This window comes from Chelonoidis abingdonii, chromosome 13 (assembly GCF_003597395.2).
Source record: "Chelonoidis abingdonii isolate Lonesome George chromosome 13, CheloAbing_2.0, whole genome shotgun sequence".
Lineage (NCBI taxonomy): Eukaryota > Metazoa > Chordata > Testudines > Testudinidae > Chelonoidis > Chelonoidis abingdonii.
In genome coordinates this window covers 30,395,800-30,422,709 of record NC_133781.1, presented here as the reverse complement: position 1 = coordinate 30,422,709, position 26,910 = coordinate 30,395,800, and the positions used below count along the sequence as shown (strand labels likewise).

Here is a 26,910-nt window from a genome sequence, read left to right as displayed (position 1 = left end):
TGTCACTGCTGGACAGAGCAGCATGAACAACGTAGGCTTGTGAAGTGGGAAGCTCTGGGCGAGGTGTTGGGATTGGTATTCGTAGACAAGAGGTAACTTGAATGGCCACCTCAGGCCAGGGACGTGAGGCAGGATTTTTACTGGGGGTGGGGGAACCAAGCTCTGTTCAGAACTGCCCTTCCCCGCTTCCTGGGCCATGTCCAAGTTACCGTGGGTCCCAGACATTGAAGTGCCCAGAAGACCCCACAAACAGACTAAAAAATCATTCTTGTTACTCGGCTGGAACGGATGCGAAGTGAGCATTGATCTCAGGCTGGCTCCAGCATGGGGCCTTGCATTGCCAGCTGCCACAGCCAGACTGCAAGTCCCAGGATGGGCCAAGCTCCCCAAGTCAGCAATCTGCCCCTTCTTGAGGCATTGAGCAGGGGACTGGCATTTTAGCTCCTGGCCACTCCACAAGGAGCTTCTGAAAAGCTATGCCCAAGCTGGGAAACAGAGCCCTACTTCTGTGCCTGCAGCTGAAGCAGTGTGTGGGGGGGTGGGAAACAGTCTCACGTCTTGCTAATTGGAGCCAGATGAGTTGAACAAGGAACTGGCTCTCTGCAGAGGTGTTTGGCAAGGACAGATATTTGTATCAAAAATAATCTCTTCCTGGACTGGCTAGAGCCTGCTTCTCGGATCCCAGGGACCTGGATAGCGGGTGCAGGACTCATTGGTCTTATAACCCAGTATTGCTCACCAAGAAGAGTTTTACTGTAGTCTCCTCTGCTGGCCCCCTTCTCCCTCCGCACAGATCCTGGCTCAGGGATGGAACGTCCAGGGTGCCCTGCACTAGAGTGCCATGTCCATCTGCTCCACAGAAGGCTGCCCTTTCTGGCCTCCCCGCCTCTCCCTCCGGCCACCCACAGCATAGTGCTATTCAGTACCAGTCCAAGCCGCCACCAGCCCAGAGCGCTGCAATTTCTGGTGGGATTCAGTTACAAGAAACACCCTTTTCACAGACCATTTCACCAGTGTGTGCCTAACTTCTTCTTTTGTCCCTTTCAAAGTGCATGTGATGCTCCTTGATAGTTACGGGATCTCTGTAGCAAGGTAGAGCCAGATGACAGGAGCTAGATTCTTTCTGCCTTTGCTGTAACCCGCCTTGTTGTGTAAAGTCACAAGCTCTGCAGAGGCGAGTGTCACTTTACTCCATGCTGCATTAAACCCCATTTAAATCACCTTCATCACTATCCACTTTAATACCCAGATGCTTTGGCTTTGAGCCTGAAAGCCACTCGAACCTAGTGCATTTGCTTCTGTTCTTGTGTCCTTCCAGTGCCATCTAATGGGATAGCCTGTCTCTCTGCTGTCTCATGGTTGGTTTCTTTCTCTCCCTTAGGGCCTTGAGGACTATGGGACGAGACCTGGAAGCAGGTAAGCCTCTCTATTTCACATTGTGTTCAATAAAGTGAATCGTAATGTTCAGAGCGCTGGATATAGTAAACAACGCTGCAGTATCCCTTGGCAGGACGCATTCTGGGAGGTAGCCCTACACTGGCACTCAAGCTGTGCAAGCAGGCAATGCTAGATGTGGCAGTTTAGACGTAAACAGAGTTAATGATTGGATTAGATAATTTAGGTATTGATAAATCTGAATTTGTCATCTATGTGGGTCAACGTGAGTCTCCTAGGAGAAGAGTCAAAACGTATCTAGCTTGTGTCTGCCTGTTCCAAGGATAGCTGTGGGCTCTCCCAGGGTCACTACTTGGCTCAGAAACTCAGTTCTCACTTCTCAAAAGCAGGCTAATCCGAAGGGAACATCAGCACAGCCATCATCTCATTTCACTGGTTCAAACTGGGGCAGCCTTTCTGGACATTCCTAGAGTATCTTCTCTTGGTACTTCCCCTCTAGAAACTCACTCCGCTTTCATACCAAAGTATATCAGAATGGGCAGGTCTGTCTCCAAAATGCAAGCCCCCCTCCTGCCTGTGTTCAGAACACTCTCTTTGAGTAGAGGGAAAGCAGCCTCTCACCCAGGGATAGGGGTTTGTTAATTTGAGCCTTGCGTTGGTGGGAGGAACTGAAATATTTTAAAATAAAAATAGAGAAAAGAAACCTCCCGCTCTTTGCCATGTTGTGAGTGACACGGCAACCAGTTGTGATGAACAGGATCTGAACCTGAATGCCAGGGCTACAGTGATTCCGCTCCCTCACTGAGGGACAGCCAGAGGAGTCGCGCATGGAGCAACTGCAGGAGTTGCTCCGAGCGCTCAAGAGATGGTTTGCTTTAAGCAAAAGCGTAATGTGCTCTGTGTTCTCCCCAGCTGTTCTAGGGAAGTTGTGGGGTAAAGCCAGGGCACGGAGGACTACCCTGAGCTCCAGAAAAGGGATACTGCATTGCAATAAGTGTGGTGTTGTCCATCTGATGCTCTTTGCGGTGAAGTGCAGTCTGGCAGTCTTCCTGTGCTTTCTATTCCACAGTGGCAATGGCACTTTGGTATCAACTGTGTGAGGACACCTGACTAGAAATGGCAACTGCTGCTTTGAAGAGCATTCTGCTTCTTTCCCTCTTTTCTTTTCTCTTTTATACTACTTAGTTTGGATTTTTAACTCTTGTGATCATGCAAGGAAACCATGGTGCTGCTACCTTCCCCTCCCTGATGTTTACAATGCCCTTGTTTTGTGAAGCCTTTCAGAGCAGAAACTGCCAAACAGTGCGTGCTAATTTTTGGAGCAGCCTGGATGCAGTTTACAGTTACTGGGTGGATCCAGTTTTTGTACTTTGTGAATGTTCAAAGATGCACTATCCCTTTTCTGAGGCTTAACATGAGCCACACTGTACTTACAAAATGGAAGAAACCATTTCCAATATTGAATAAATATGCATGGCCTATGGTATACATACTGTTACTTCAACTCTCCTTTCCATTTCATTCCGATGCCAATTTCCTGTTTCTAAGGGGAAGGCAGGAATAGACACTAGAGAGCTTTGGTCACTTCCCTCTCTGGGTGGCATCCACTTTAATACAACCAAACTTGACACGGTTGCTTTAAGAAAAGTGGATAGTGCAGAGGTTTAGGCCTCGGAGAGAAATGGTTGGTTCTTGGTGGGGGTTGGACAGTTCCTCTGCTCCAGCTAATGAAACCACCAGGGCTGACTCAAGCAGCATTGTTGGAAGGTTCATTCTTTTTTTTGTTGTATATTTTGTAGCCAGGTATTGTTACCTCATGTTCGTGCTCTGGGGGATAAATCATGGTGTTATGCAGTTTGCCAGAGCAATCCAAAGACTCTTTTGCATTTTGAAATTGGACTTTAAAAAACACCTGTTTTGGTTTGTGTTTTCTTGGGAGGGTGGCTGGAGGGGAGAAGAATCCCAGTGTTTAACTTCCTAAATCATGTCAATCTTCTTTGTGTGTCTTGATAACTTTAGAGACAGACACAGTAGGATTGGAATTAATGGCTACTGGTATTGCTTCTTCAATCACTGAGTGCGGAGAAGTCAGTAAGTGGCCCACACCCAGAGTACAGACTTAACCTTTTCAGTTCCGGTGAAAGTCTTCATTCCAAAGCTGTGCACACTTCCTCTGTCTGATGTGATTTTAAAACCTCTTGACATTGCTGGCAATATACATACACACACATCACACACAGAAAAGGGGTTTTGTTTGTTTTATATGACAGACTATGGGCATATGTAATAAGAACCTCCTGCATTGATGTCATAATTTTGCTAAAGATTTTGAATCCAGGATATTTCATGCTAAATTAATGTAGAAAATTAGCAAAACTTGTATGAAGATTGTAAAGTGCTGAAAACCTTTTTTAAAAGCTGAAGAGATGTGCCCTGTACTGAGTTATTGTTTGAATAAAAGTTTTATTTATTCCATTGAGTTGGACCTTGGTGGTTTTTTCAGCTTTCATGCCTATATATCACTGACCAGTCACCAGACTGCCTCTGCCATATTTTTTTTTTCCATTCCCCATGATCTTGGAGGGCCAGAAAATGACCTTTTTCCTCACCCAGTTTCTCTGGTCAGTTTGCAGGTCTGGCAACTTGCATTAAAGTCAACTGCTGAATGGAAGCAGCTGCAATAGTGTTTAAATACATAGTCCCTGCACTCAGCCAGTGTCTTTACTTGTCTGGAAAGGCTCGCTGTTGGAGGTGAATGACTTGCTGCTCTCCAGTACAGGATAAACCTAGAATTAGTTGCTTTGCAATATGGCTTGTGAGTAATAGCACAAAACCAAATGCAGCTCTTTCCAAACTGCATTTGGGTGTCACTCAGGAGGTTTGTAACTGAAAGTAAATGGGTCTTTTTCCCCCCCCCCCCCCCCCCGCTGCAAACTTGCATGAAGGGGAACTGAGAGTTCTGAGAGGAGTCTGGGCAGGCTGGGAATGCTGCAGGGTATCTTTCCCATGACTGGCATATAGTGGATCTAACTGGGTTTGTCTTTCATTGCAATCTTCACAAGGGGGTTGTGATGAGGAAGAGTTTGTGTTTTAAGTGCTGTATAAGTGATAAGTATTAACATACAACTTTTCCGTTTTTGCATCCTGTGTCTGAAGAAGCAGGTGACCCAGCTGGTGACCTCTCCTGGGAGTGGAGCAAATCCCAGGGGAGCAGCCAGCTCCCAGCCTAGCTTCTCTAATCAAATACCCTTTCTAGTTCTCACTAAAGCTGCTGAGTGCGTATTAAACACGTCCTACAAACTGCCTTTTGTTTTCCTTTCAGCCCTGATGTGGAAGTGGCCAGGTTTTGATGTCCCTGACTAGTTAGTAAGTTCAGTTTTATGTGCCAAACCCCTCACTATTGCAGTGCTATGTACTGACTGGTCAGAAGCTGGGGGCTCAGCACGGTTCTAGTGAACGGGTGAGGGAGGGAGCAAACTGGGTCATTGATCTGCTTACTGTGACCATCAATCCGAGTGAATGGGCACTGTCTTGTCTTTCGCTAATGTCCATGGCCAGGCAATGCCAGTCAGTTCAGAGCACAGCTCCTAATTGGGCTCAATCACTCGCTTGCACCTAAACCCATTGGTGGAAGCTTCTCTGCCTTCCTAGGGTTCCTGCATTGGATTCCTCTTCCTACACTGTCGTTCCGTATAAGCCTCAATGTGCCTGTCTCTCTAGCCACACCTATATCTGCACGGCTCAATGCATAGCGCCTGCCCCGTCTCCACTCCCTCCCTCCCACACTGCTGGGGCAGAGCGTGTGCAGCCTTCTGGTTTCATGCTTCCATGGCTGGGCAATGAGCATCTCTGGCCTATTCCTGCTTTTAGAATTCTCCCCTTGAAATAACGACACACCTTGGCTCTAGGGCTTCAGTGAGTCCCAGCATCTGCTGCTATCACTGGGTCACGGTGATGTTCACCGCATCATATGCACCTCCGCTGACTGGCACTTCATTGCCATTTTGCAGAGCCTTTTCCCGGTCTTCTGGCATGTAGGGATAGAAAACCTATGTTATCGCTATTTCAGTAACAGCTGGTTTTGGGGTGATAGTTAATGTCCATTGCTCTCCATGCTGCAGAGCCATGGGTCAACATCAGCTTTGGTACAGTGACCGTTAGTTTGGTAGCCTCCATCTGGTCCCCTATCGCTGATTGGTGGCCTTTGTTCAGCAGTCACCAAGGGCTGTAGTATGGGGGCGGGGGAGTCCTGGAGAGTAGCAGTGAGCAGCATTGGCTTAGAGAGAGGGGAGGTTTCTTTGCCTAGCACCTGCTGGTTTTAGCTACTTCCAGGAGCTCCAGCCTCCCCCAATACCTTTTTGCACTTCCCTCCCTAATCCTGAAGATGTTTTGAGTCTGAGATTTGGGGGTGCTGCTGCAGGCTCTGATCCACCTCTCTGCTGTGCCAGAACAAAGATGGTTAAATAATCCCTGGTGAGTCATTTGAGTCACCTTTTCATTCCTTTCACATGACATCAATTCTCCAGGCATCCTAGGGAAAAAGCAACCTGAGAATCTCCATAAAATAGGTGGGGAAACTAATCACTTTGGCTTGAAAACTGAGTTAATCTTCTTACTGGAAACCAAGCTACAAATTAAAGAAGAGTTGGCGCTGCCCCAAGGAGCTGGGCCTTGGGGAGGAGTGATTACCCTTCCCATAGCACTGCTGGAAGGCTGAGCCACTCTTCCTAGGTTGGGGCTCGGGGCTGAAGTGCTGGATTTTAAACAGAGGCTTCATCCTAGTAGCTTTGTTGGCCAGCAAGGCCTTTACCCTGCTCTCGGGCCCAGGGAGCAGTGGGGCAGCCACTCATGTTTTCTTGGTGAGTGTGGGGATAACCCAGAGAACCACAGTGAGAAAAGGGGGCCAGATCCCTGCTCCTAATGCCCCCACCCCTCCTCACAGTATTTTTCATCCTTCATCAAACTACTGTCCCTGATTTCCTCAAACTCCCCCCCATCCCGCGTGCGCACACACTCTCCAGCCCATCTGACTCCTACGGGGACCATTTGGGATGCTTCTCCCTAGGTTACATTTTGCTAGACCTAGTGTTTCAAGATACCAGCTGCCAAAGCTGCTGAGCGTATGAGGGGGAGTGGCAGAGTGAAACCCTGGAGCACTGGATTTAGAAGGGGGTGAGGAGCAGAGAAGCAGCACCACAAAAAGGCTCCAGCTTTTGCTTTGCAGCCAGGCTGGAGTGTTACTGAGCAAGACCTTGATGGGACCCTCCAAGGCTCCTTGTCTGCAGCCGGGGCCACTGGGCATGGAAGTGGGGCCCTCAGAGCTGAGAGGGGTTGCAGTTCAGAGGGAGCAACTCAACATTCAGGTACTCCAAAAGTAAGCTCCTTACAGATCCTTCCCCCTCCCCCTCCACCAGGAACATCTCTTGTGGCTCCCTGCTGGGCAGTCTCTGTGCCCCAATGAGACACGCTGCTCCTGGGTGCCTCTCCATGTCACCCTTCCAGCAGCGCTATGAGATTGCTAAAGAGCAAATGATCCCTTCAAGTAATTGTTGGCACAGTTCAATTTTAGGCTCAAGTTTTAACCTCACTTGTGCTTTTCCTCTCATGTTTGCCTCACCCTGCCTGACTGTCAAACAAGAATAGGATCTCTGGTCAAGACCCTCAGCAGAGTATATGGGTACATCTACGCCATGGGCAGGGGCGGGAGCGGGAGATGGGGACTGCATAGCAGCATTTCTTAGCACCCAGGTGTACAGCTGCAGGCTCACGCTATGGCCCTAAAACTAGCTGAGTAGATGTTCCCAGTCAGACTCTGAAGCCTGGGGGGAAGGGTAGGGAGAGATCACCTTGGCCCGTGGCCTAAGAGAGGGGGACTGGTCAATGGGTAGGGTGGAAGGGATGGCGGGAGCTAGCTAGTGAAAGGAGCAGAGCCCTGGTCTGGACCAAGCAACAGGACAGAGCTGGTTAGAGGAGGGGTGGGGGGGATGCACCTGCATGGAAACAGCCCCTTGGAGCTGTCCTGGCATTTGTCCTAAAGTGCATCCCAAACCTGCCGGCCTCTGGCAGCCCTGCACATACCCAAGGAGAGCTGCTACCAGGCATGGGAAGCAGCCCAAGAGTCTGCATTGCAGCAGCTTCTCTTCATCCCCCCCAGAGCTGTATGTTGTCCTCCACCCCCGGCCAGCCATGCTGTAGTCCTGCCTGTCTCTGATTCCCCCCCCCCCAAACTGGTGCCAAAAGGGTGTAATAAAGTAGGGGAGCAGCCCCTCCTCTTGGTGGAGCGTCTAATGGATTAGCCTGAGTGGCCCTGCCTTTAGAGGGACAGGAGGAGGGATGAACCTAGGTAGAAGGGTCACTTGAGGTCAGCATCTCCTGGGCAGGAGGTCAACTGTTCTTTCCGCTCCTCAGGGGTGGGGGGTCAGCTAGGTGCCTTCCTGACGGATCCTACCCAGCCGTGACTCTGTCCTCTGAGCCTGGCAGGAGAATGTGTGATGCTGTCTGTCTGCAGAGCTGTTGTCTGTAATGTGGTGCGGGAAGAACCCCTGTGTGCTCTACAAATACTGACTGGCTCCAGGGCAGTAACAGACAAAAGCCCTGGGATGGGGCAGCTGGGGCCCAGAGGACTCTTCTTCCCTGAGGGGATTTTTGTGCTGCTGTTTTCAGAGCCCATCTGTATTTTGCTTTATTAATCTCCTGTGCTCTTTCCCAGTTCTGGCCAGGCTGAGGAGCCATCCGGGAGAAAGTGGGCCAGGCTAAGGGCCATCTGTCTTTTGCTGGCCCCCCTCCCCGGTGCTCTGCACAGACTCCTTGGCCTATGCAGGCTGTGCCCAGTGCTGATGCAGTTAGGGGAGTGAGCTGAAAGTCCCAGGTGGGGGGTGGGGGTCTCCAGAGCTCCAGCAACAGGAGGCCTGCTAAGGGCATGAGCACCCTGCTTGGTTATCAAGCAGTTGCAAGGCCAATACAAGTGCCAGGGGTTAATAAATCAGTATCATGAACATGCATCGGCCAGCCAGGTCTGTGTATAAGATGTAGCACACAGCGTGTCTGTCTTTGAAGTGTTAACTAAGCTGCATTTCTTTCGTGTGGCTGAAGGACGGAAACTGGAATGTTTGTTTAAATGTTTGGTCTGATCAAATTCAACTGTCTCCTTTCATGCCACCTGCCCTTGCAAATCTCAGCCCAGCTGCACGCTCAGCCCAGCTGATGTGAAACTCCCTCAGAACACATGCCAAGATAAATCAGTGAGCTTCCTCCAGCTGGCTTGTTGTCTGGGTGGAAACCACTGTCCTTCCTCCTGCAGTGAGGCTTTGTTGAGCTCTGACTGCCCTGGGAGAGTCCGTCCTGTGCGTAGTGATAACTAGCTGCGGTACAGACACTCCTCAATATCCTCTCTGTCTCAGCTACCTGAGACCAGGTACCCTGTCATTGTAATCCCTCCGTTTCTTCATTTAAGGAACATGGGTCTGTACTTCCAGGAGTCCTGATCCTAATGCAGATCCATGGAAGTGGTTGGTGTTTGAAACCACTTCTTCAGATCCCAGGGAACTGAGGGAAGCCCCATCCTTTGGGATTTTAAAAATAGCCTGGACAAGTGGAAGTAGAATCATAGAAACTAATCCTCCACTCCCCCGATAACCTCATACCTTTTCTGTCTCTAAATTCTAAGGAGCTTCCCTTGCCCAAGTACAAACCCCAGTGCTAGAAATCGCTGAGACAATCCAGCGCTGTACAGTTAGCACTAAGGGGATTTTCTCATGAGGGAGCAGGGTAAATCCATTCACCCCTTTCTTAAAGAAGTGCCACCCAGTGGGTGAGTGAGGTGAGGCAGAAAGACCTGGCCATGACTCTAAAGTAAGGTATCTTCCGCTCTCACAGTGCATATGGTTAGGTCTCGAATACACTAAAAGCAAAGCTGCCCCCCACCCCCCGCTGCAGCATTCGCTGCTCTCAGAGCGAACGTGGGTGAGGGAAAGCTGTGTGTCTCACCTGCTTGTCTCCTGCTGTTCTGTTGTCCATTGTACTAGCTGTGCTGCTCAGGGGATACACTCCTCCCCCACTGACTTGTGCCTTCCTTTCTCTCTGCAGAAATCCTTTTGCCAACATCCAGCTGAAACCAACAGTGACCAACGACAGGTCAGCTCCCTTCATCAGCTGATCCCTGGGATTGCTGGAGCCAGCAAGCACCTCTCGCCTGCATTGCTGTATCTGACCCACTGTAGCCTCCTTGTCCGCAAGTCTGTCTTTCCAGAACTTTGTTTAGGCTGTTTGTTTAAACCTGCTACTGCTGCTTGGAAGCCAAGGGCTAAAGCTGGTGTTTTGATGGTTTCTTCTGTAAAACCCGTGTAGTCAGCACAGTGACAGAGGGTGAGGGGGTTAAACTCTTCGTTCACTCTGGTCATGGCAGGTGTGGAGGTAAAACAGCACTCACGGCCCTGGTCCCAGCCTGTACTCTCCAGCCCTGTTCAGCTCTCCCAGCGCAGAAGGGTCAGCATTAGCGGGGGAGATGCTGACCCCACAGCCTGCTGCTGTTCTAAGAGTGGGGAAACAGCAGCACTCGCTCTAGCCCCAGCCTCTCGCTCCTGTCTCCTACGCAGAGCAAGATACAGGCCGAGGAGGTGTAACCCTCTGAAAGGATGTCAGCAGGGCACGTGGGACTGAGGCTGCCGGCTGAGCCCACAGACTCATGGTGGTGTGGATGGGGCAGGTCAGGCCTACCCAGCTTCTGCTAGCAGGAGCCCTATTAACACCCGTCTGCGGAGCTGGTCTGGCAGGCTAAGGCCTCCATGCAGTGTAGACCCAGCCAAGGCTTGCAGACCCCACTCTGTTTAGAGCTGCCGAGGGCAGTGAGAGGCTAAGCTTTGGTCCCTTCCCTTCTTTTGGCCTGCGGAACAGCAGAGCTGTGCAAAGCATTTGTCCTCCTTCAAACTGCTGCTCAGGGCTGGCTAGCATGGCTGGTGCAGACAACTAGCGTAAGGGCAGCTGCTCCCAGGCAGGCCTGCCGACAGTCAGTTCAACAGTTACTAATGTTTTTACACCCAACCCTGGGTGCAGCATCTAGATTTTATTTAGCTCAGTGAGGTATTATTCAGGCTTGAACAATAGGCTGTTAGATGCAACACCCCTTGTGCGGAGCCAACCGGTACTACTCACTCACCCTCTTACCTGTAGTTGTCTGTCGTGAAACCACAGGGAAGAGGAAACAGAGATGGAGGAGGGTGCACCATGCCCCCCTCCCACTATCCTGACCACCTGTCACGTGCCAGAGACCTGCAAGACCCAAGCTGCAGGCAGCTTTCTGTGCTGAAGGGGGAAAGGTCTGTGACTTGAATGGTTCCAGCCCAGAACCTTTCCAAGTCCCCAAGCCCCCTCCCATGCTCGTAGCCACTTCCCTGTGTGTCACTTGGCTCTGCCTTGCAGGCCTGTGTGAGATGAACCCTTGCAGCTCTGTAAGTTACTGACTGGCTGAGAACTCGGGACCAGAACCAGGCCCTGGAAGCTCTGGTCAGCAGCTGCTCCCACCCCAGGCGACTGGTGTGAGTGCTCAGTGTACGTTTTGGAAGAGCCCAGCTCACGCTCTTTAGTGAAAAACCTCTGCCTTAGCTGAGCTCTCCCCCTCTGCCCTTGCTTGTTACAAAGATCTCTGGTACCCCCTCTCTGCCCTCCTCTCGGCATGAGGCCATCTCAGCTCCACCCCACCCAGCACCTGCACTGAGGCTTCTGCAGCAGCAATGCCTGTTCTCAGGCCTTGTGTCCTTACTAAAGCATGAGGAACAAGAAAGGGGAAAACATGCTCCACAACCTGTGGGAACAGGCCCTGCAGCAGAGCTGGGTTCTTCCCTGCCTTGCTCCATCAGGGACTAGATCAGAAATCGGGGCTGGAAGCCCAGATGATGCCCATGGAAGGGGTGGCTGCCTTCATGGTTTGTCTGTTTGCACTTTTTTTTTAAGGGCTAGAGTGCAGAGCTAATGGTGCCTGCGTGTTACTGCGCTCTAGGTTTAGCCCCTAATAAGCTTATGCCAAGTAGCAAACGAAACCAAATGCAGCATCCAGTGTTTGTATTTTTATATAAAGGAAAGTATATTTGACCCCTATAATCAATGGCTGCTTGCTGCAGCTGCCATGACAGCATCCCCCACCCCCCGCAGGGGGAGAGCCTGAGCCCCGCAGTGGGCACCAAGCTGCAGGTACCTCATGGGCTGCCTTGCACGGCTGTGGGTGAAGCTGGATGCACTGTCCCACCCCATGGGGTTAAATCTGTCCAACTGTGTTGTCTCAAACTCTATAATCTGCTCTTTGTGCCTCTGTGCACTGCGACTTCCCCTGCTTTTCAGCAGAGTCAGTGAGGGCTCAGGTGGGCTCCTCTCACTGAGGTGACATGAGGCCATAACTCTGGTGCTCAGAGGTATGAAAACTGTCTGGTGCCTGAGGGCTGCCGTTAACCTGGCCTAACCCCTCTGGGAGGTGGTGCTAAGGAGCAGCCTCAGCAAAGCACTGCAGCAGTTAGTGTAGACAAGCCCTGAGACTGCGCTGCTCTGAACTAGGCTCCTGGGCAGTGCCAAGTGCTAACAAAACACCCTGGAGACTACAAGGCTCAGCACAAGTGAACGGCCTCTGTTTTTGGCTGTACTAGTTCTCTCTGGGCCTGGTCCCTGCGCTCAGTCCTTGCTCACATGGGCATCTTCCTGCTCCATGAGTGAAGTTCTGCTGGGCTGCAGCCCTGCTGATGCAGTAACTGGTTCAGGTGGAGCCAGGGCCAGCTAAAGCTATAGACTCATAGGTCAGAAGGGACCAATATGATCATCTAGTCTGACCTCCTGCACAAGGCAGGCCACAGAACCCTACCCATCCACTTTTATAACAACCCCTAACCCATGACTGAGTTATTGAAATCCTCAAAATTGTGGTTTGAAGACCTCAAGCTGCAGAGAATCCACCAGCAAGCGACCCATGCCCCACGCTGCAGGAATATTGGCCCAGGTTTAGGGTTGCGACTGCTACAGTCCTAGCTTGAGCCCAGCGACTGACCTTAAAGGTGTTTTCTTGTCCATGAGTGCCGAAAATGTAAACGAGTGGTGCTGCTGCTTGCGTGAGTGTGCAGCCAGCCTGAAACAATAGCTGCCAGACCTGTGACCTGTCCACTCCACCTTAACTCGGACATCCCCTGGGGACAGCCAAAGAGGCTTCAGCTGTGGTGTGCCTGAGGCCTCATATTGCCTTAATTCTGCCCTGTGTGGACCAAAGACTCAGAACAGCTGCGCAAATGGGCCCTGAGTGAATTCGGAGCTGGCCTCCCACGAATCACGGGACCGGGTCCAGCTCCAGCCTAACATCTCTGTGAGCGGGTCTCTTGTCCTGGAGCTTTCCAGATGGTGTCCCCCATCTTGCTGTGCCTTCCTGTGATGTGAGTGAGGGGGGTTGTGCACAACGTCTGCCACTGCAGCCACTGGCCCATAGCACGGGGAGGGGGGGAGCCTAGCAGAATAGTGATGTTGTGGCCTTGGGTGGGAGGCTAGGGAGGGAGCAGGCCTGGTCACTGCTCCCCTCCCAATGGATCCTGTGGAGGCCTGAGGGCTGCTCCCATTGGTTGTACATCATTGCACTGCTTGGCCTACTCCAAGCACTTGTTCAAACCCTCCCAGAAAGGCTGCTCGCCTTGAGGAGCCTGCTTAGCCAGAGGGCTTTCAACTTGGGCAGCCAAGCTTAGCTTCCCAACCAGCAGGGCTCGGTAGAGGTGCTGTGCTGCCGCTCTGGCTGCTTCCCTGGGCTTTCTAGCGGCTGCATCATGTACCCTGAAATTACTATTTATGAGCAATAAAACCCACAAATCCTTGGCTTGGGTGCACGAGTTTTCTTTTCCTTGTGAAGTTAGTGTGTCTCTTGCAGCTGGGAAGGAGCAGGGCTTTACGGGTCTGTGGTTCTCCTTCATTGGGTGCAGCTGTTCAGGGTCAGGGCACATTAGCAGCAGCTGGAGAATGCAGCAAGCTCTACTCCACAACACAAGGAGGATTTTTTTGGTTCTAGTGTTAATGATCTACAGCCAAACTGCTTCCTTACCAACCTGCTTTGAAAATGTTACTTCCCTAACTCTAGAGCTGGGTGTCTCCCATATCCCAGGGGGGGCAAGGCCAGGCTGCAGACAGTTGGGGTTAGAAAATGTAATGCCTCCTCCCAGCCCAGCTCCCCTAAGCCAGGTTAATAACACTGCACTGCATAAGTGCCTCTGCTCCATGCCAGCTGGCCTGGCCCCCAGCCCGCCCAGGGGAATGATGGGCAGAGCAATCTGGTTACACTATTTTAAAAACTTTATTATTGGCCCAATGATATTTGACACACATGCTGGGAGCTGTATGGAAATCTGCACTGATAAAAAATACAGTAATTATGACCCGTATTGATAAAATATACAATGTAATAGCCTTTAGATTTAAAAAAAATAGCCAAGATGCAGCTCTGGCCTCATCCTGCCCCATAGGCAGGTGCTTTTGACTCTATAGACCAAACCGTGGGGCTCTGCCCGTTGCTTTCCCCATAGCCACAAGGAAGGAAAGGGAGATGAAAAGGGATTAACAGTTCCTGCCTAGCTCGGGCTGCTCCCAGCACGGTTATTAGCTAGCCTGCCCTGGGCCCATGCTTTGGCCTTGGGCACCTTTCAGACCTATACAGCCAGTGGCATGTTGCTCTGCAGCGCAGGGCCGTGGCAGTCTACTGCTAACAGCCACGGTAGTGCAAACCTTACTGAATGCTGGAAGAAACCCTCCAGTGCCTGGCTGGGGAAGAGCGCGTGGGCAGCTGGTTACTCTGGGAGCTCCCCTGGGGCTGGTCTTTGCTGCCCCTGTTCTATGCTGTGGGCTCCTGCACCCCAAAATGCTTCCTTCAATACATCCCCCAGTGCTTTGCCTCGCAGAGCCCCCTGTCTGTGAGCTGTGCTGTAGGTCTTGAGGGGACACTAACTCAAAAGATTTACTCCTCCACCGGAAGAGAAGCAGCAGGAGGCATTTGGCAGCTGAGGCAATGCCCTGGTTTAGGCAGTTAATAACCAGCTGTGGTTGTGCCTGAAGGGCCTAGCCAGGGTGGGATCACACAACAGGAGGGGATTTTAGCTCCTCTTCAGTTTCTCTGCTAGCAGGGAGGAGACTTGTGCACATGGTAAGCAAGGCACCGTGCTCGCTGCACCACCCCACCAGCTGCCCTGTGTGGGGAGGTGGGTGTGAGAAGGCTACTGCTAACACACACAGGCTGTCAGTGCTCCAGGGGCAGCAAACAAGTGAACCAAGAAAGAAGTTTTAAAAAGGGTTAATCCTGCAGCTGCCCTATGAGGCATTTGTGTATTAAAGCCCAAAAGGCCAAGAGAGTCTAGGCCTGAGGTGCTAGCCAGGGGAATACAGGTGCGCTAGGCCGAGCTCCCTGCTCGTCTGCAAAGGGAGTGTGAGCAGATGCCAAGACCCTATGGGCAAAGCCAGCATCAGTTGGGGCAGCAGAAGAAGCCTTGAAGGCTGGGCCCATCACCCTGGCTAGGAGGTGAGGCCCTGGTCGTTAAACACCATACCAAGCTGAAGGTGCAAGAAACCACCTGCTTAGTGTTCATCAGTGCTTTAATCCATCTCTGCTCTCCAGCTTTGCAGTCACCTTAGCTGCTCCAGCCCTGATGAATATTTAAGAGCAGCACATGGCAAGACCGTGTGCTGAATAAAGGGGCCTCAGGCAAAGCTAATGGCTGATGAGTCTTTTCACTGTTGTTCTGCCTACGTCATCCCCTGTGCAAGGCAGCCACTGGCTCCTGCACCACTTCACGCCCACCTGAAGCACTGAATTGCAGTAAGCTGCTTGAGTGGAGGAAGGCAAGGGGGCAGGAGCAGCAAGGAGGAGAGAGTCCATCAAACTACAGTGCAGTCCTGGTTACAGAGGGCTGCTGGCACGTGAGTCAATATTGCTAGACAATAAATGGAGCTGCTAATGCTGCACTGGGCTGCTGGCGCTCCAGCGGTTTCTGACCAAGTCAAGGGCCAGGAGCAACACAGCTGCTCAGTGCTTTGAGGCTGCAGTTAGCTCTGGCATTCACTGAATGTGTCCAGAGGTGACCAGTTATTTCCACTTTCAAATGGCCTTTGACAAGGTCCTACACCCATGGCTGCTAGATGCTTGCGGGAGGGGTCCTGATGTGTGAGCAGTAAAGTGTTGTCATGGTGCAAAACCTGGCAAGGCACCTGCCTGCAAAGACCAGCTGTGCATCACGGGACAAGGCTAACAGCAGGGGCCCTCACAGCACGATCCTACAGCCTGTGATGTGTAAGATTTTAATAAGCTGGCGAGGGGGTGGGTGTGAGCAGGGAGGTAGCAAACTGTGCTGCTGACGTGAGGTTCTTAAGTCAAGACGGGAGAGGAGTGTGAATGAGACCTGAACAAGCTGACAAATGCAAGGGGCTGGAATGCACATTGGCAGCAAAAAAAATTAAAGGCCCCGTGCAGTTTGCTGGGTGCTGGAGTAATTGGAGCAACCTAGCTCAAAGCACCGGGCATCGGTGACAGTAGCCCCCCAGCCAGCCCTGCTAGCACCACAGCAGGTTGCGTGAGGCTAGAGGAGCAGGGATCAGACTCCGATGCAGCAGGTAGGAAACTGTGGGTCAGGACCCCAAAGTGGGTTGTAACCCCATTTTAATGGGGTCGCCAGGGCTGGCATTAGACTTGGTGGGGCTCGGGGCTGAAGCCAAGGTCCGAGCCCACCGCCCAGGGCTGAAACCCTCAAGCTTTGCCCCACCCCACCCCGGGTGGCAGGGCTTGGGCTCTGGTTCCCCCTTCCTCCAGTAATTTTTGTTGTCAGTGGGGGGTGAGAACTCCTGCTCTAATGCCGTACTCAAAGGCAATGAGGGTGGCTCCATCTGGAGCCTCTGGGCTGTGCTCGTTACACTCCCGGCCCATGGGGAAGAGGGGCCGGAGAAGGGCAAGGACAAGGAGGTAGAGCCAGGAGCAATGCAGCTTGGGGCCCTTAGCATGGAGACAAATAAGAGGGGCCAATGCTACATCTCTACAGTTATAACTGGTCTAGTGATATGAGGGCTTGGAAGAAGGGCCCATTCCAGCGTGGAGAACTATTTGCAGCACACGGTGTGAGTAGCCCGTGGCCCTTGGTTATGGTACAGTCACTGCTAGTGCAGAGGGATGGCGCCAGGGCCTCTGCTGGTCTGAGCCCCACATGGCAGGTGTGCAGAGAGTGTATTCTGTGCAGGGCCATATTTGCACTCTCCTAGCCAAAGCCGAGGGCCTGGTCTCTGGGCTGGCCCATACAGGGTCCAAAGGAATGGTCACTGGGATGGGGGCTGCACATCCACACACATGTGCATCCAGCAACCCCCATGTAACAGGAGGGGCTGAGGCTGCTAGTCCAACCCACGGCCTGGCAGAACATGCTGGGCTGAGTGATCGGGGTGGGAGGCAAGGCACAGCAGCTTAGTTCCAAGTGGCACTTGCAGAGCTCCCACCGCCCATCCAAACGGTGACTGTGCAAATGGCAGTCCCTGCTATCCCTCACACCAGAGCTAAGCAGGGCCCGGGACATCAGCCTGACACCGCCAGCCCGAAGCTCCCACGCCCTGCAGGGGAGCCATGCATAGCCCCAGCAGTGTCACGCCAGAGGGGACATGCCATGCAGGGAGCCGGGACACTGCCAGGTGAAACAACCCAGCCAGGAGCAGCGGGAGGCAAACAGAGCTAGGAGGGTGGGGAGGCAGAGCTAGAGGGAGAGGTTAAAGTGCTTTTCATGCCCCACTCACAATCCAACAGTGAAATGCAGATGGAAGTGAGAGCCAGCAGGTTTGCCAGCAGAGAGAGAGAGAGAGAGAGTGTGTGTGTGTTGGGAGGGGGGTGAAGATGGTGCCTGCTTGGTTGCCTCTTAATCTCTGCCAAATGCACAGCACTGCCCAAGCGCAACAGGATCGAAGAAAAAACAACTTCAAACAGAGATGCCACACGCACACGCCCCCACCTCCCCAAAGTCGGCAAGCAGGCAAGGATAGTGACGGGGGAGCAGGGGGGCTGATTTCTCACCTCAGTGTTTGGTCTATAGGCCCAAAAGGAAACAACCCCCTGATTTCGAGGCTGCTCTCTGCTCCATTTAGTCTCTTTTCCTTCGGGAAGGCAGAATTGCACAATTATCCTAAGCCTCAAACTAATAAAAATAAAAACCAACAGAGACCTCACCCCTCGAAAAACTTTTCACATCTCTTTGGCAACAATAACTTACAGCACATTGGAGTTAGTTCAGTCAACAGCAGGTTTGTTCAGTTTTACAAAAATAGTACCGCTGGCAGTTCCTCTGCTTAGCTACACACCTGACACCTCCCGGCAGCACACGGCTACCAGCTCTCCGGCCACGCACCATCTGCTGGGATGCCTGGCAGTCTGGCACAAAACCACCCCTGAAGGCCTTGCCTGTTGGCACCAGGCACCATGCTGCCAGCCCCATTACCAAGGAGAGCACTGGGCTCCCACTCCCTGGCCTTGCCCTCCACTGCACAGGGTGCGATGCCAAAAGGGCTCCACTTACAGGTGCAAAAGGAGCGTGGGCATCTGGGGAAAACCCTGCTGTGTAGCAAAGACAAACACCTCAGGGATGAAACATGGCCAGATGATAATACTTAGCACTTCCCAGAGCACTTACTAGGCATTAAGGCTGCCATCCTCACATCACCTCTTGCAAGGCAGGGCAAGCATTATCCCCATTTTACAGATGGGGAAACGGGGGCAGGGAGGCTCAGTGACTTACCTAAGGCCACAGAGGAGTCAAGGGAGTGAGCGTCCAAGCTGGGAATGCCTGGCGCCCAGCCCAGCCCTGCCCTGCCCGTGGCCTGTACCATTCTACTCAGCTATAATTCTGGGGCAGGCAGGTGCCGCACCTGGGCTCCAGTGACACCAGAAGAGTGGCAGGGACCCACACAGGGTGGACACAGCTGGGAGAAAGGCAGGTGGGGGAACACGCCAACCTACAGCAGGGAGCTGGGAGGACAGGGCAAACAAACTGCTCTTACTGAGATGCTCCCAGCTCCTAGGGGACTCTTACCAGATGCCCTGTGGGGGAGCTGGAGATCGGAGGCAAAGGGGAAGCGCTGTTAGCAAGAGAGTTCTGGAAAAGTAAATCACAGAGAAATAAATGTCAAGAGCTTCCTCTAATCAGCAGTGATCAGCCTAGGGCCTGGGAGTCTGGCCTCCACCCAGGCCATCTCCCCTGCTTTGCCACAGCTTTTTCCCAAGCCAAAGCACATGGGCTATCTGTCCTAGGCCCACGCTGCCACTGCCGTAGCTACTGCTCCTTCCTGACCTCGGCAACAACATCCAGTGCTGCTGTAACCATCCTGAGCCCTCCTCTCCCAACAGCTCCAGACGCAGGCGGCGGAACAGTGCTTAGAGGAGAGGTTAGAGTGCGTTAGAGATTACAAACACCCAGCAGGAAGACCATAACCAAAGACGGGCAGTGCCCTGTGACCAAAAAGCCAAGTGCCCGTGCAACAGAGATCATGGCTGGAGTGCCCCTCCCATCTACTGATGTGAAAGCGCAGGAATGCCAAGCTCCTTACATGTCAGGCAGCCCGGAGAGCACAGGAACAGGGCAGCCATCACCAGAGGTGAGTCTGGACTCTTCTCAGGAAACCTGGGGAGAGGGGAGCAAGACGCCACGAGCTGCTGGGTCGCAAAATGGCCAAGGTGGAGACTCAGTGATGTTAGCAAGGTCACAGCGCTACCCTTTAAATGCTATAATTTATATGTCTATATTTATACACGCACGCACCCACCCATCCACCCCCACACACACACGGTCATCACCAACCGCCTCGCTGCAGCGCCACCGGGCACGAGTCCGGCTAGCAGCAAACAAAATCCTTCCCATAAAATCTGCCTAGAAAAATAGAGCAAGGTCCCAGGAGCCTGGGGCCCATGCGCAGTTCCCGTCCTTCAGCCTCTCTCCTTGGACCCGAGGCCGACACCGACACCAGGAGACGTCCAAGCAACCATGTGGGCAGGCTCATTCTCTGTCACCGTCTTCACTGCTGCCTGGAACAGAGACAGAACAGGCGGAGTTCTCAGAACTTTAGGAGCCAGCCCACAGGAATGGACATGTCACCTCGACAGACCCATCCCACCCTAGCTGGTAAGGCTGGCGGCCTACGCTGAGTACAACATGGAGGGGCCCAGTCCACACTCCCAGCCAACAAGGGAAGCACCTTTGTGTGGTATGGGACACCGACATGACCCAGCCACGTTCATGCTTGGCAGCCTCCCTAGAGGGCTTAGGGCCTGGGGAGGAGAGCCTGATGTCACAGGGACAACATTCCAGCTCTAGTTCCCAAGCTCAGCCAAAGAGCTCATTTAGACAAGCAGGAGAGCTGGGCCACGCTGCTACTTGCTGGGCAGCATGCAGCCTGCACAAGGGCCCACAGACACAGTAAGAGCTAATAGTACTTAGCATTGGTGAGTTCAGACATCAGCTCACTTAGCAACGCAGCATGGTGGGCACGTCCATCTCATACATGGGGAAACTGAGGCACAGGGGGGATGCAGTGACTAACCCAAGGTCACTCAGCAAGTCAGTGATCGAGATGACTGTAGAACCCAGGAGTCCTGGCTCCTAGTTCTGTGTATTCCCTCCCTAAGCCTGCAGCACATCTACCGGCAACGAACTGCCTGATTTGGTGTACGGGGCCCCTAGGGGAGAGGGACTTACCAGTATCAGACTTTGAGTGAACTTCAGGCGTTCATGGCTTCCCTTCCGCATCCAAACCACCCACCCCACTTTGCTTCCTATAATGGATCCCAAGGCAATCAGATGGGTCCCGGGCTGCAGGCAGACCCAGCCACGCATGGCATGCGAGCCAGAACAGCTCAAAGAGAGATTGCTGCATGTCTCATCACTCCCAGCTCCCTATAGGACTGAGCACCCAGCCCCAGCCCTCACCTCCTACGGACTCTATGTCCGAGTCAGAGACGTGTGTGATGGAGAACCTGGACACCGGCGCAGGTGACACGGTGAACCGGGAGAACTGGATCGGTGGCACCTGCTTCTGGACTGGGACCAGCGAGGGAAGGCTGGGGACGGCCGAGACTGGCATCACCGGTGTTACCGTCAGTGAGGTCATTAACGATGACTTCACGGGCATGAGTGGAAAGTCATCATCCCACTCGAATCCACCGCCTGGAGCAGACAATGATCACAGTGACACATCAGGAGCAGGCCTGTGCCCAGTCCTGCCACCCCTCAGCCAGGCCTGTCGCTGCCGCGCCCGCCGCCCCCTCGGCCTGACCGCCCTCGGCCGGGCCTGTCGCTGCCGCCGCCCCCTCGTCCTGACCGCCCTGGCCGGGCCTGTCGCTGCCGCGCCCGCCGCCCCCTCGGCCTGACCGCCCTCGGCCGGGCCTGTCGCACCCGCCGCCCCCTCGGCCTGCTGCCGCTCAGCTGGGCTCATCATTACCGCTGTGCCCACTCCGTCTCTCAGCCTGTGGACTCTCAATTCGAGCTCCACCCTTCAGAGAGCGCCCACTGTAGTCCATGTGGATTCGCCTCCAGATTCTCTGGGGCCTTGAGCTAGTGCCACCTGATGCCCGCTATGCCCAAGGGAATCAGGCCTGGAGGGGGCAGCCTGGAGGTGGCGGGACAGGTGTCCATGCCCAGAGCCAGTGGCAGTTATACAGCTGAGTCCCTCCCCCGCTGTGGGCGCTCAGCCCACCACAAGTCCTCACTCTCTTCAGAGGCGTTGCCATCTGAGGAGTCGTCAGATGTGCTCAGTCTGTCCATCGGGCTTGTGGGACTGGTGCTGTTGCTCTGCATGGGCTGCAGTGAAGGTGCCGTGACCTTTGGGAATGTCTGGTCGCTGAGCTCCCGAGTGGGACTTTCCTGGACATTAAAAGACACCTTGGAAAATCAGCCCATAAAGACACATGCCCGAGAGTCAGGCAGTGATGATGCTCCCATTCCAGGTACTCCAGTCCGTGCCCTCAGGGGCCTGGCATCCACTGACTGGGAAATGGATGGAGGCCCCATGTCACAAAGGCCTCCCCAGTCTCCCCAGCTCAACTGGGCAGGGATGTGGAGGAAGCTGGGGACAGAGCCCTGGGATGCCCTCCCGGATGATGCCCGTCTGCTGCCCTCCTGAGCTCACTGCATGAGAAGGCAGCAACTAGGGCCCAGGGCTGCTCACCTGGTCAAAGAGGTAGATGGTGACGTCATCGTAGAAGGACACAGCCTTCTTCTTCCGCTCCAGGTCCTCGCAGAAGGTCTGGGACAGCAGGTTGGGCATCTTGAGCAAGCTGCGCAGGTTCCTGGTGCTGTGGCTCTCAGCCACCACAATGGGCACAGCAGCTGGCTCATCCTCGCTCTCCTCACTCTGCTCCTGGATGTTGTAGCAGCGCAGCTCCTCGTCCGACTCGTCGCTGTCCTCGGTGTCCTCCTCCTCGTCCTCAGGCTCCTCCCGCCGCTCAGGGCCGAGTGGCTGCAGCTCCGCATTGGCCTGCTGCAGAGAGAGGTCCAAGGACAACTGCCAGCCCTGAGCTAGTGACAGCTTTTCTGCTAGGGTCCCCCCAGGACCCTCCTGCGCTTCCCCTTCTGGGGCCACTTGCACCCCTGGCTCCTCTAAAGGGTGCTCCGGCCCCTCAGGCTCAGAGCTAGGAGCCACAGCTTCACCCAGCAGGCCTGAGAGCCCCTCCTGCACGAATTCTTCTTCACCAGCTTTGGCCAGGACCAGCAGAGCTGTGCCCTCTGGGCTTGTTACCACAGGAGACAGGAAGAAGGACTTGGATGGCACAGACTCTGCTGGGATGCTGGGGATGGAAGGGCACTTTTCCCAGGTCGTATCTCTGGAGCTGTGTGAGTCTGGACTGTGGCTTGCAGCTGTCTCCTCAGCCCTGGCGGCACCTCCCAGCTCTGGCTCTGGGTGGACGCTCCCTTCCACAGGACTCACCACTTCACCTGCCACTGAGAAGCCTACACCAGAAGCTCCAGTCCCCATGGTGCATGCAGCTCCCAGAGGGCTGTCGGGGGTGTCGCTGGGCTGGGCTGGCTCCTCCCCATCACTGTTTTGGCTCGGGGAGCTCCCCAGGCCTTGTGCATCCAGCTGAAAGCACCCCGCCTCCCTGTCCTGGGCTTCAGACCCATCGCTGTCCTCATCCTCCTTGAGGTACCTCTCGGCGTCGGTGTCGTAGTCTGAGAAGTAGGCCGAGTCACGGTATGGGTTCTTCTCGCTCAGGCCGTGAAGTTCAGCACTGAAGGATGAGGAGAGGTGCATCTCTGAGGCCACACCGTCCCCTTCGCCCACCGCCAGACCTACGGGTGACTTCCCCAGGTGGGTGAAAGTCTCTGGCTCCCTGGGCTCATGCGGCTCCTTTAGGACAAACTCCGGGGACTCATAGTTCTCGGTGTCATAGCCGCTGTCCAGGGCCTTGGGCTGGCTGGAGGGGACGTAGCTGATGAGGCTGAAGACTTCGCATGAGCTGGCTGTGGATGGGATGTCTAGGGAGTCTGGCGTCCCCACCTGCTTCTGGAGAGACTTGAAGGATGCAATCACGTCCGCTCGTTCCACGTAGTCTCCGGAGAAGTCAGTGAAGACACCAGACGTGAGTTCCGCGGTATCTTCATCGCTGCAGTCATCCATGTCAGGGAAGCTGGTGCTGGAGAAGGTCTTGTCTGGGGTCCGGTCCAGGTCACTTGTGATGCTCTTCCCACTCTCCACTGCAATGTCTCCGGGCGCTTGGCCAGCTGCCTCAGAGGCCTCTGAAGGGATCTGGGTGCAGTCTTCACAAGGGTTGCCCTCTGTGTGGGCATATGGGACAGCCCACTCCCCAGGACTTAGTGGGAGAGCTGCCCCCTCAGCCAGCACAGTGGTGCTCTCAGATAGCTGGCAAGCTGCCCCTGCCTCGGCATGTTCCATATCAACAGGCCCTGATGGATCCATACCCTTTGGCTGTGGCATTTGGGCATGGTGATTCCCCTCCCCTCTCTCAGCTTGTCTTGATGCTGTGCTGGCATCATCCAGGCATGTTTGGGCTGCAGCTCCGGCCGACGAGTCTGTACGAAGCGCTGCAGTGGAGGCACATTGTGAACCGGAAACGCCTGCCAGCGCTGTGTCTTCCAAAAGGTCGAAAGCGGGTGAGTCATGGCTCTCCCAGTCTCCCAGGCCGTGGGCGGAGGAGGAGGAGGAGGAAGAGGAAGAGTCCTCTTTATTGCTCAGGGTTCTGCGCTGCCCGGGATCCAAGCAGAAGCTATGGTTCTCAATGAGGGGCTGGTCCTGCAGCGCTAGCCGCAAGTCCTTGACCAATGGGCTCCTCTCCTGCAAAGCGTCCCTGAGCTGGGCCTCGTCGCATGGCACAGAGTCCAGGGGCTCAGCCATGAGTCCCTGGAAGGTGATCATGTGGCGGTAACACCAGCTGTCGTTGGCAGGGGGCTCACAGGGTGGAGGGCAGTTGCTTCTGTTGTTCTTGGCCAAGCTGTCGGACGTCCAGTGCTGCCTCTGCACTACTGCACTCACATTCTCTGGGACCAGCCCGCTTGCGCACTCTCTGCTCCCGCACTGGGGGCTGCTGCCCGGGCTTTCCTCACCCAGCTCCAAGGTGATGCAGTCCAGCCTGGAGCCCTGAGGCCTGCTGGCTACCTTCTGCCCCACACACTCCAGCAGCCTCCCTGCCAAGGGGGCTGGGTGGGGCTCCTCATAGCCGGGGGGGCCGTAGGCACAGTTCACTGATGGGGAGATGCCCAGAGGATCCTCAAAGATGTTCTTCTGGAAACTGGGGACCTGCCACTCCTTGCTGCCGGCCTCCAAGGGCTCCTCCTCCAGCAGGTAGTGGTCAGCGCCATCGCCTGGGGACGGTTGGTAGTATGGAGGCTCCTTGCTGTGGCTCTGGTAGGAGTAGTAATCGGGATGTTCCCAAGAGCCCTCGCTGGGCGGGGCGGGGCCCAGCAGGGGTTCCATGGTCAGGGAGACAGTGGGGCTGTTATCTGAGTCGTATGCACCACCGTCCTGGCCCCCCTTGGCTTGCCAGTGGGACCCCTTGGCCGGGAAGCCATACTCACAGTCGGGGCTGTAGGAGCACATGGCGTAGTCCAGCTCGGTGCGACCCTCTGAGGGCCCTTCGATGCGGATGTAGTACTTACTGCTGAGCGAGGGGCTGTGGGTGCCCAGGATGGGCACCACACTGGGCGTGTGCAGGCTTGGGCAGCCCTGCTGCTTGCACTCATAGCAGGACGGCGAGACGCCGAGGCTCAGCCGTCCCATGGAGCTGGCGGGGTAGTACAAGTCCTGGTACTGGGTGGCACTGCTGGGGCTCAGGGCCCCCGTGGGCACCTGGAAGCACTCAGCCTTGCTGGGCTCCCATTTGTACTCGAAGTTGAGGCCCTGGCTGGTCTCCATGACAGTCAGGACGTCGTCTCCGTCTGAATGGAAGCCTTCGGCAGAGAACTGCTCCAGCAGCGGGAAGGAGGAGACCTCGGTGCCGTGGTGGCTGGTGCTGGAGCTGCTGTTGGGCTTCATGGAGTTCCAGCGCCTCTCGAACTCCTCTTCTGCCTCTGTCGCCCCCTTGGCACACAGGTAGGAGAGAAGCAGGTGCACCTCTTCCGCCGTCGGCCTCTGCTCGGGCTGCAGCCAGCAGAACTGCATTACCTCGTACCTGCGACACAGAAGGAGACTGGGGTCTGTCCCTGCACAGCGCCCCCACCTGCCTGCAGCCACTGTGGCAGGACCTTGTGGCTGCATGCTCCCCAGCCCCCATCTCCCTGCCAACCCCAGCAAGAAGGCGACCTTCCACCAGCCGGTGAGAGGGCGGCTGGGCACCGGCACACGCCCACCCTTCGCCTGCACACGGCACTGCCATGTGCATTCTGACTCACTGTTCAGCAGGACTGCCCCCGCCCGGCAGATGGCACCAGGCCCCTCAATGCACCCCTGCCCAGAGCCAGCCCAGGCGAGAGGAACCGGAGGAGAGGAAGGGAGGATGCACAAATAGGAGAGTGTTCGGCAAGCATGTTGCTAACGCAGTGGTCCAAGGCCCAAGGCAGGCAGAAATCTGCCACCCTCCGGCAGCACCTGGCAAATCCACCCCACCCCGGCGTCTGCGGCGTGCTCCTCACCAGCGCTCAGACAACAACAGCGTTAGGTGGGGCTTGGGCAATTTGAGCTGCTGCTCCTTGATGGCGTAGGTGAGCACCTGCCGGTCGGAGTAGCGGTAGTAGGGCTGGTTGCCCAGTTCAAACAGCTCCCAGATCGTCACGCCCAGAGACCTGCAGAGACAGGGACGAGTGTGTGTCGTGGCAGCACGGCGGGGGGGGGAGTTCAACCAACAGCAGAGAGGAAAGGCCAAGGGAGGGACATGACCCAGCCACTGGGGTCAACAGGCCAGATCCCCACCTGGTGCGAACAGGCCCCGCTCCACTGGGCTTATGCCTGTTCACACAGCCGGGCATCCAGCCCTGGCCTCTCAGATTATAAGGGCAGGTGGTGGCAGTCAGCTGACCCACCCATGCTGACCTCCTCTACAGCTCTGGCCTCAGACCCTCCCCAGCCACTCTGCCCCCGATGCCCACCCTGCCAGGGGCTGAGGCCAGGCACAGGCCCCTGTGACTCTCCAGGAGGGGAGGCCCATCCCCTGCTGGGTCCATATGGGAATGGCAGCCCTGCCCTGTTCCCCGCCCCACAGCCCAAGGGCTGCCTGCCAGACCACGAGGCACTGACACATCCTGAGCAGGGACACAGGCCCGACTCACACCCATGTGCTGGCTGAGGGCAGGGCGTGAATCACTTGCACACAGCCGGGGGGCGGGCAGGGGCTGCTGGCAGCCTGGCACGTGCCCCACCTGGGCCCTGCGCTCACCAGATGTTGCTGGATTTGGTCTGATCCACTATGAGCAGGTTGCCGTGCACCTCGTCGATGAGCTCGGGCGCGATCCAGCGCAGAGGCACCCACAGCTGGTCGGCCGTCACGAAGTAGTCGTCCTGCCGAGCATGCAGGGTCAGCACGAGAAGAGAACGTCAACCTACGCGTAGGGGGACCGGCACGCCCAGGTGTGACAGCAGCACCCCCCCAGCCCTGCTGCCCCGGGCCCCTCTTCCCTCCCTTCCCCCCAGCCCCTGCTCCCCGGGGCCCCTCTTCCCTCCCTTCCCGCCAGCCCTGCTGCCCCGGGCCCCTCTTCCCTCCCTTCCCCCCAGCCCCTGCTGCCCTGGGCCCCTCTTCCCTCCCTTCCCCCCAGCTCCCTGCTGCCCCAGCCCCTCTTTCCTCCCTTCCCCCCAGCTCCCTGCTGCCCCAGGCCCCTCTTTCCCCCATCCCCCTCCAGCTCTCCTCTCCCCTACCCCGAGCCTCCCCATTCCCTCTCCACTTCTCCCTTTTCCCCAAGCCCCCTGTTGCCCCCTTTCCCCAGCCCCCATCCAGCTCCTCTTTCTCCATTTCCTCCCTTCCCCTCCATCCCCTGTCCTGCTCTCCTGGCTATTGCCTCTCCTCTCCACCCCCTTCCCACTCCTCCTCTGCCACCTCTCACTCGACCTTCTGCTGCC

At 55.2% G+C, this 26,910-nt stretch overlaps 2 protein-coding genes across 5 annotated transcripts in view; one reads left to right on the top strand and one right to left on the bottom strand.

The window, feature by feature from the left end:
- Positions 1 to 13,226, top strand: part of BAIAP2 (BAR/IMD domain containing adaptor protein 2) — an 87,818-nt gene extending 74,592 nt beyond the window's left edge. Inside the window, exons 13-17 of one of the 3 annotated variants that reach the window (XR_012656942.1) lie at positions 1,382 to 1,416; positions 4,718 to 4,761; positions 9,481 to 12,173; positions 12,360 to 12,782; positions 12,851 to 13,226. Coding sequence is in view for 2 of the 3 variants with exons in the window: in XM_032797301.2 (XP_032653192.1) it covers positions 1,382 to 1,416; positions 9,481 to 9,550 (105 nt within the window). In the remaining variant the exon portion in view is untranslated. Of the gene's footprint in view, positions 1 to 1,381; positions 1,417 to 2,464; positions 2,573 to 4,717; positions 4,762 to 9,480; positions 12,174 to 12,359; positions 12,783 to 12,850 lie in introns of those variants that run through there. The other 2 variants (XM_032797301.2, XM_032797303.2) reach the window with 2 other exon arrangements.
- Positions 13,227 to 18,000: 4,774 nt separating this feature from the next.
- AATK (apoptosis associated tyrosine kinase) overlaps positions 18,001 to 26,910 on the bottom strand; it is a 19,332-nt gene continuing 10,422 nt past the window's right edge. For both annotated transcript variants that reach the window (XM_032797286.2, XM_075071907.1), the window contains exons 7-12: positions 26,234 to 26,355; positions 25,494 to 25,643; positions 21,577 to 25,033; positions 21,119 to 21,272; positions 20,340 to 20,576; positions 18,001 to 19,438 (exon numbers count right to left, since the gene is read on the bottom strand). In XM_032797286.2, coding sequence (XP_032653177.1) covers positions 19,410 to 19,438; positions 20,340 to 20,576; positions 21,119 to 21,272; positions 21,577 to 25,033; positions 25,494 to 25,643; positions 26,234 to 26,355 — 4,149 coding nt within the window. In that variant the 3' untranslated portion in view covers positions 18,001 to 19,409. The remainder of the gene's footprint in view (positions 19,439 to 20,339; positions 20,577 to 21,118; positions 21,273 to 21,576; positions 25,034 to 25,493; positions 25,644 to 26,233; positions 26,356 to 26,910) is intronic.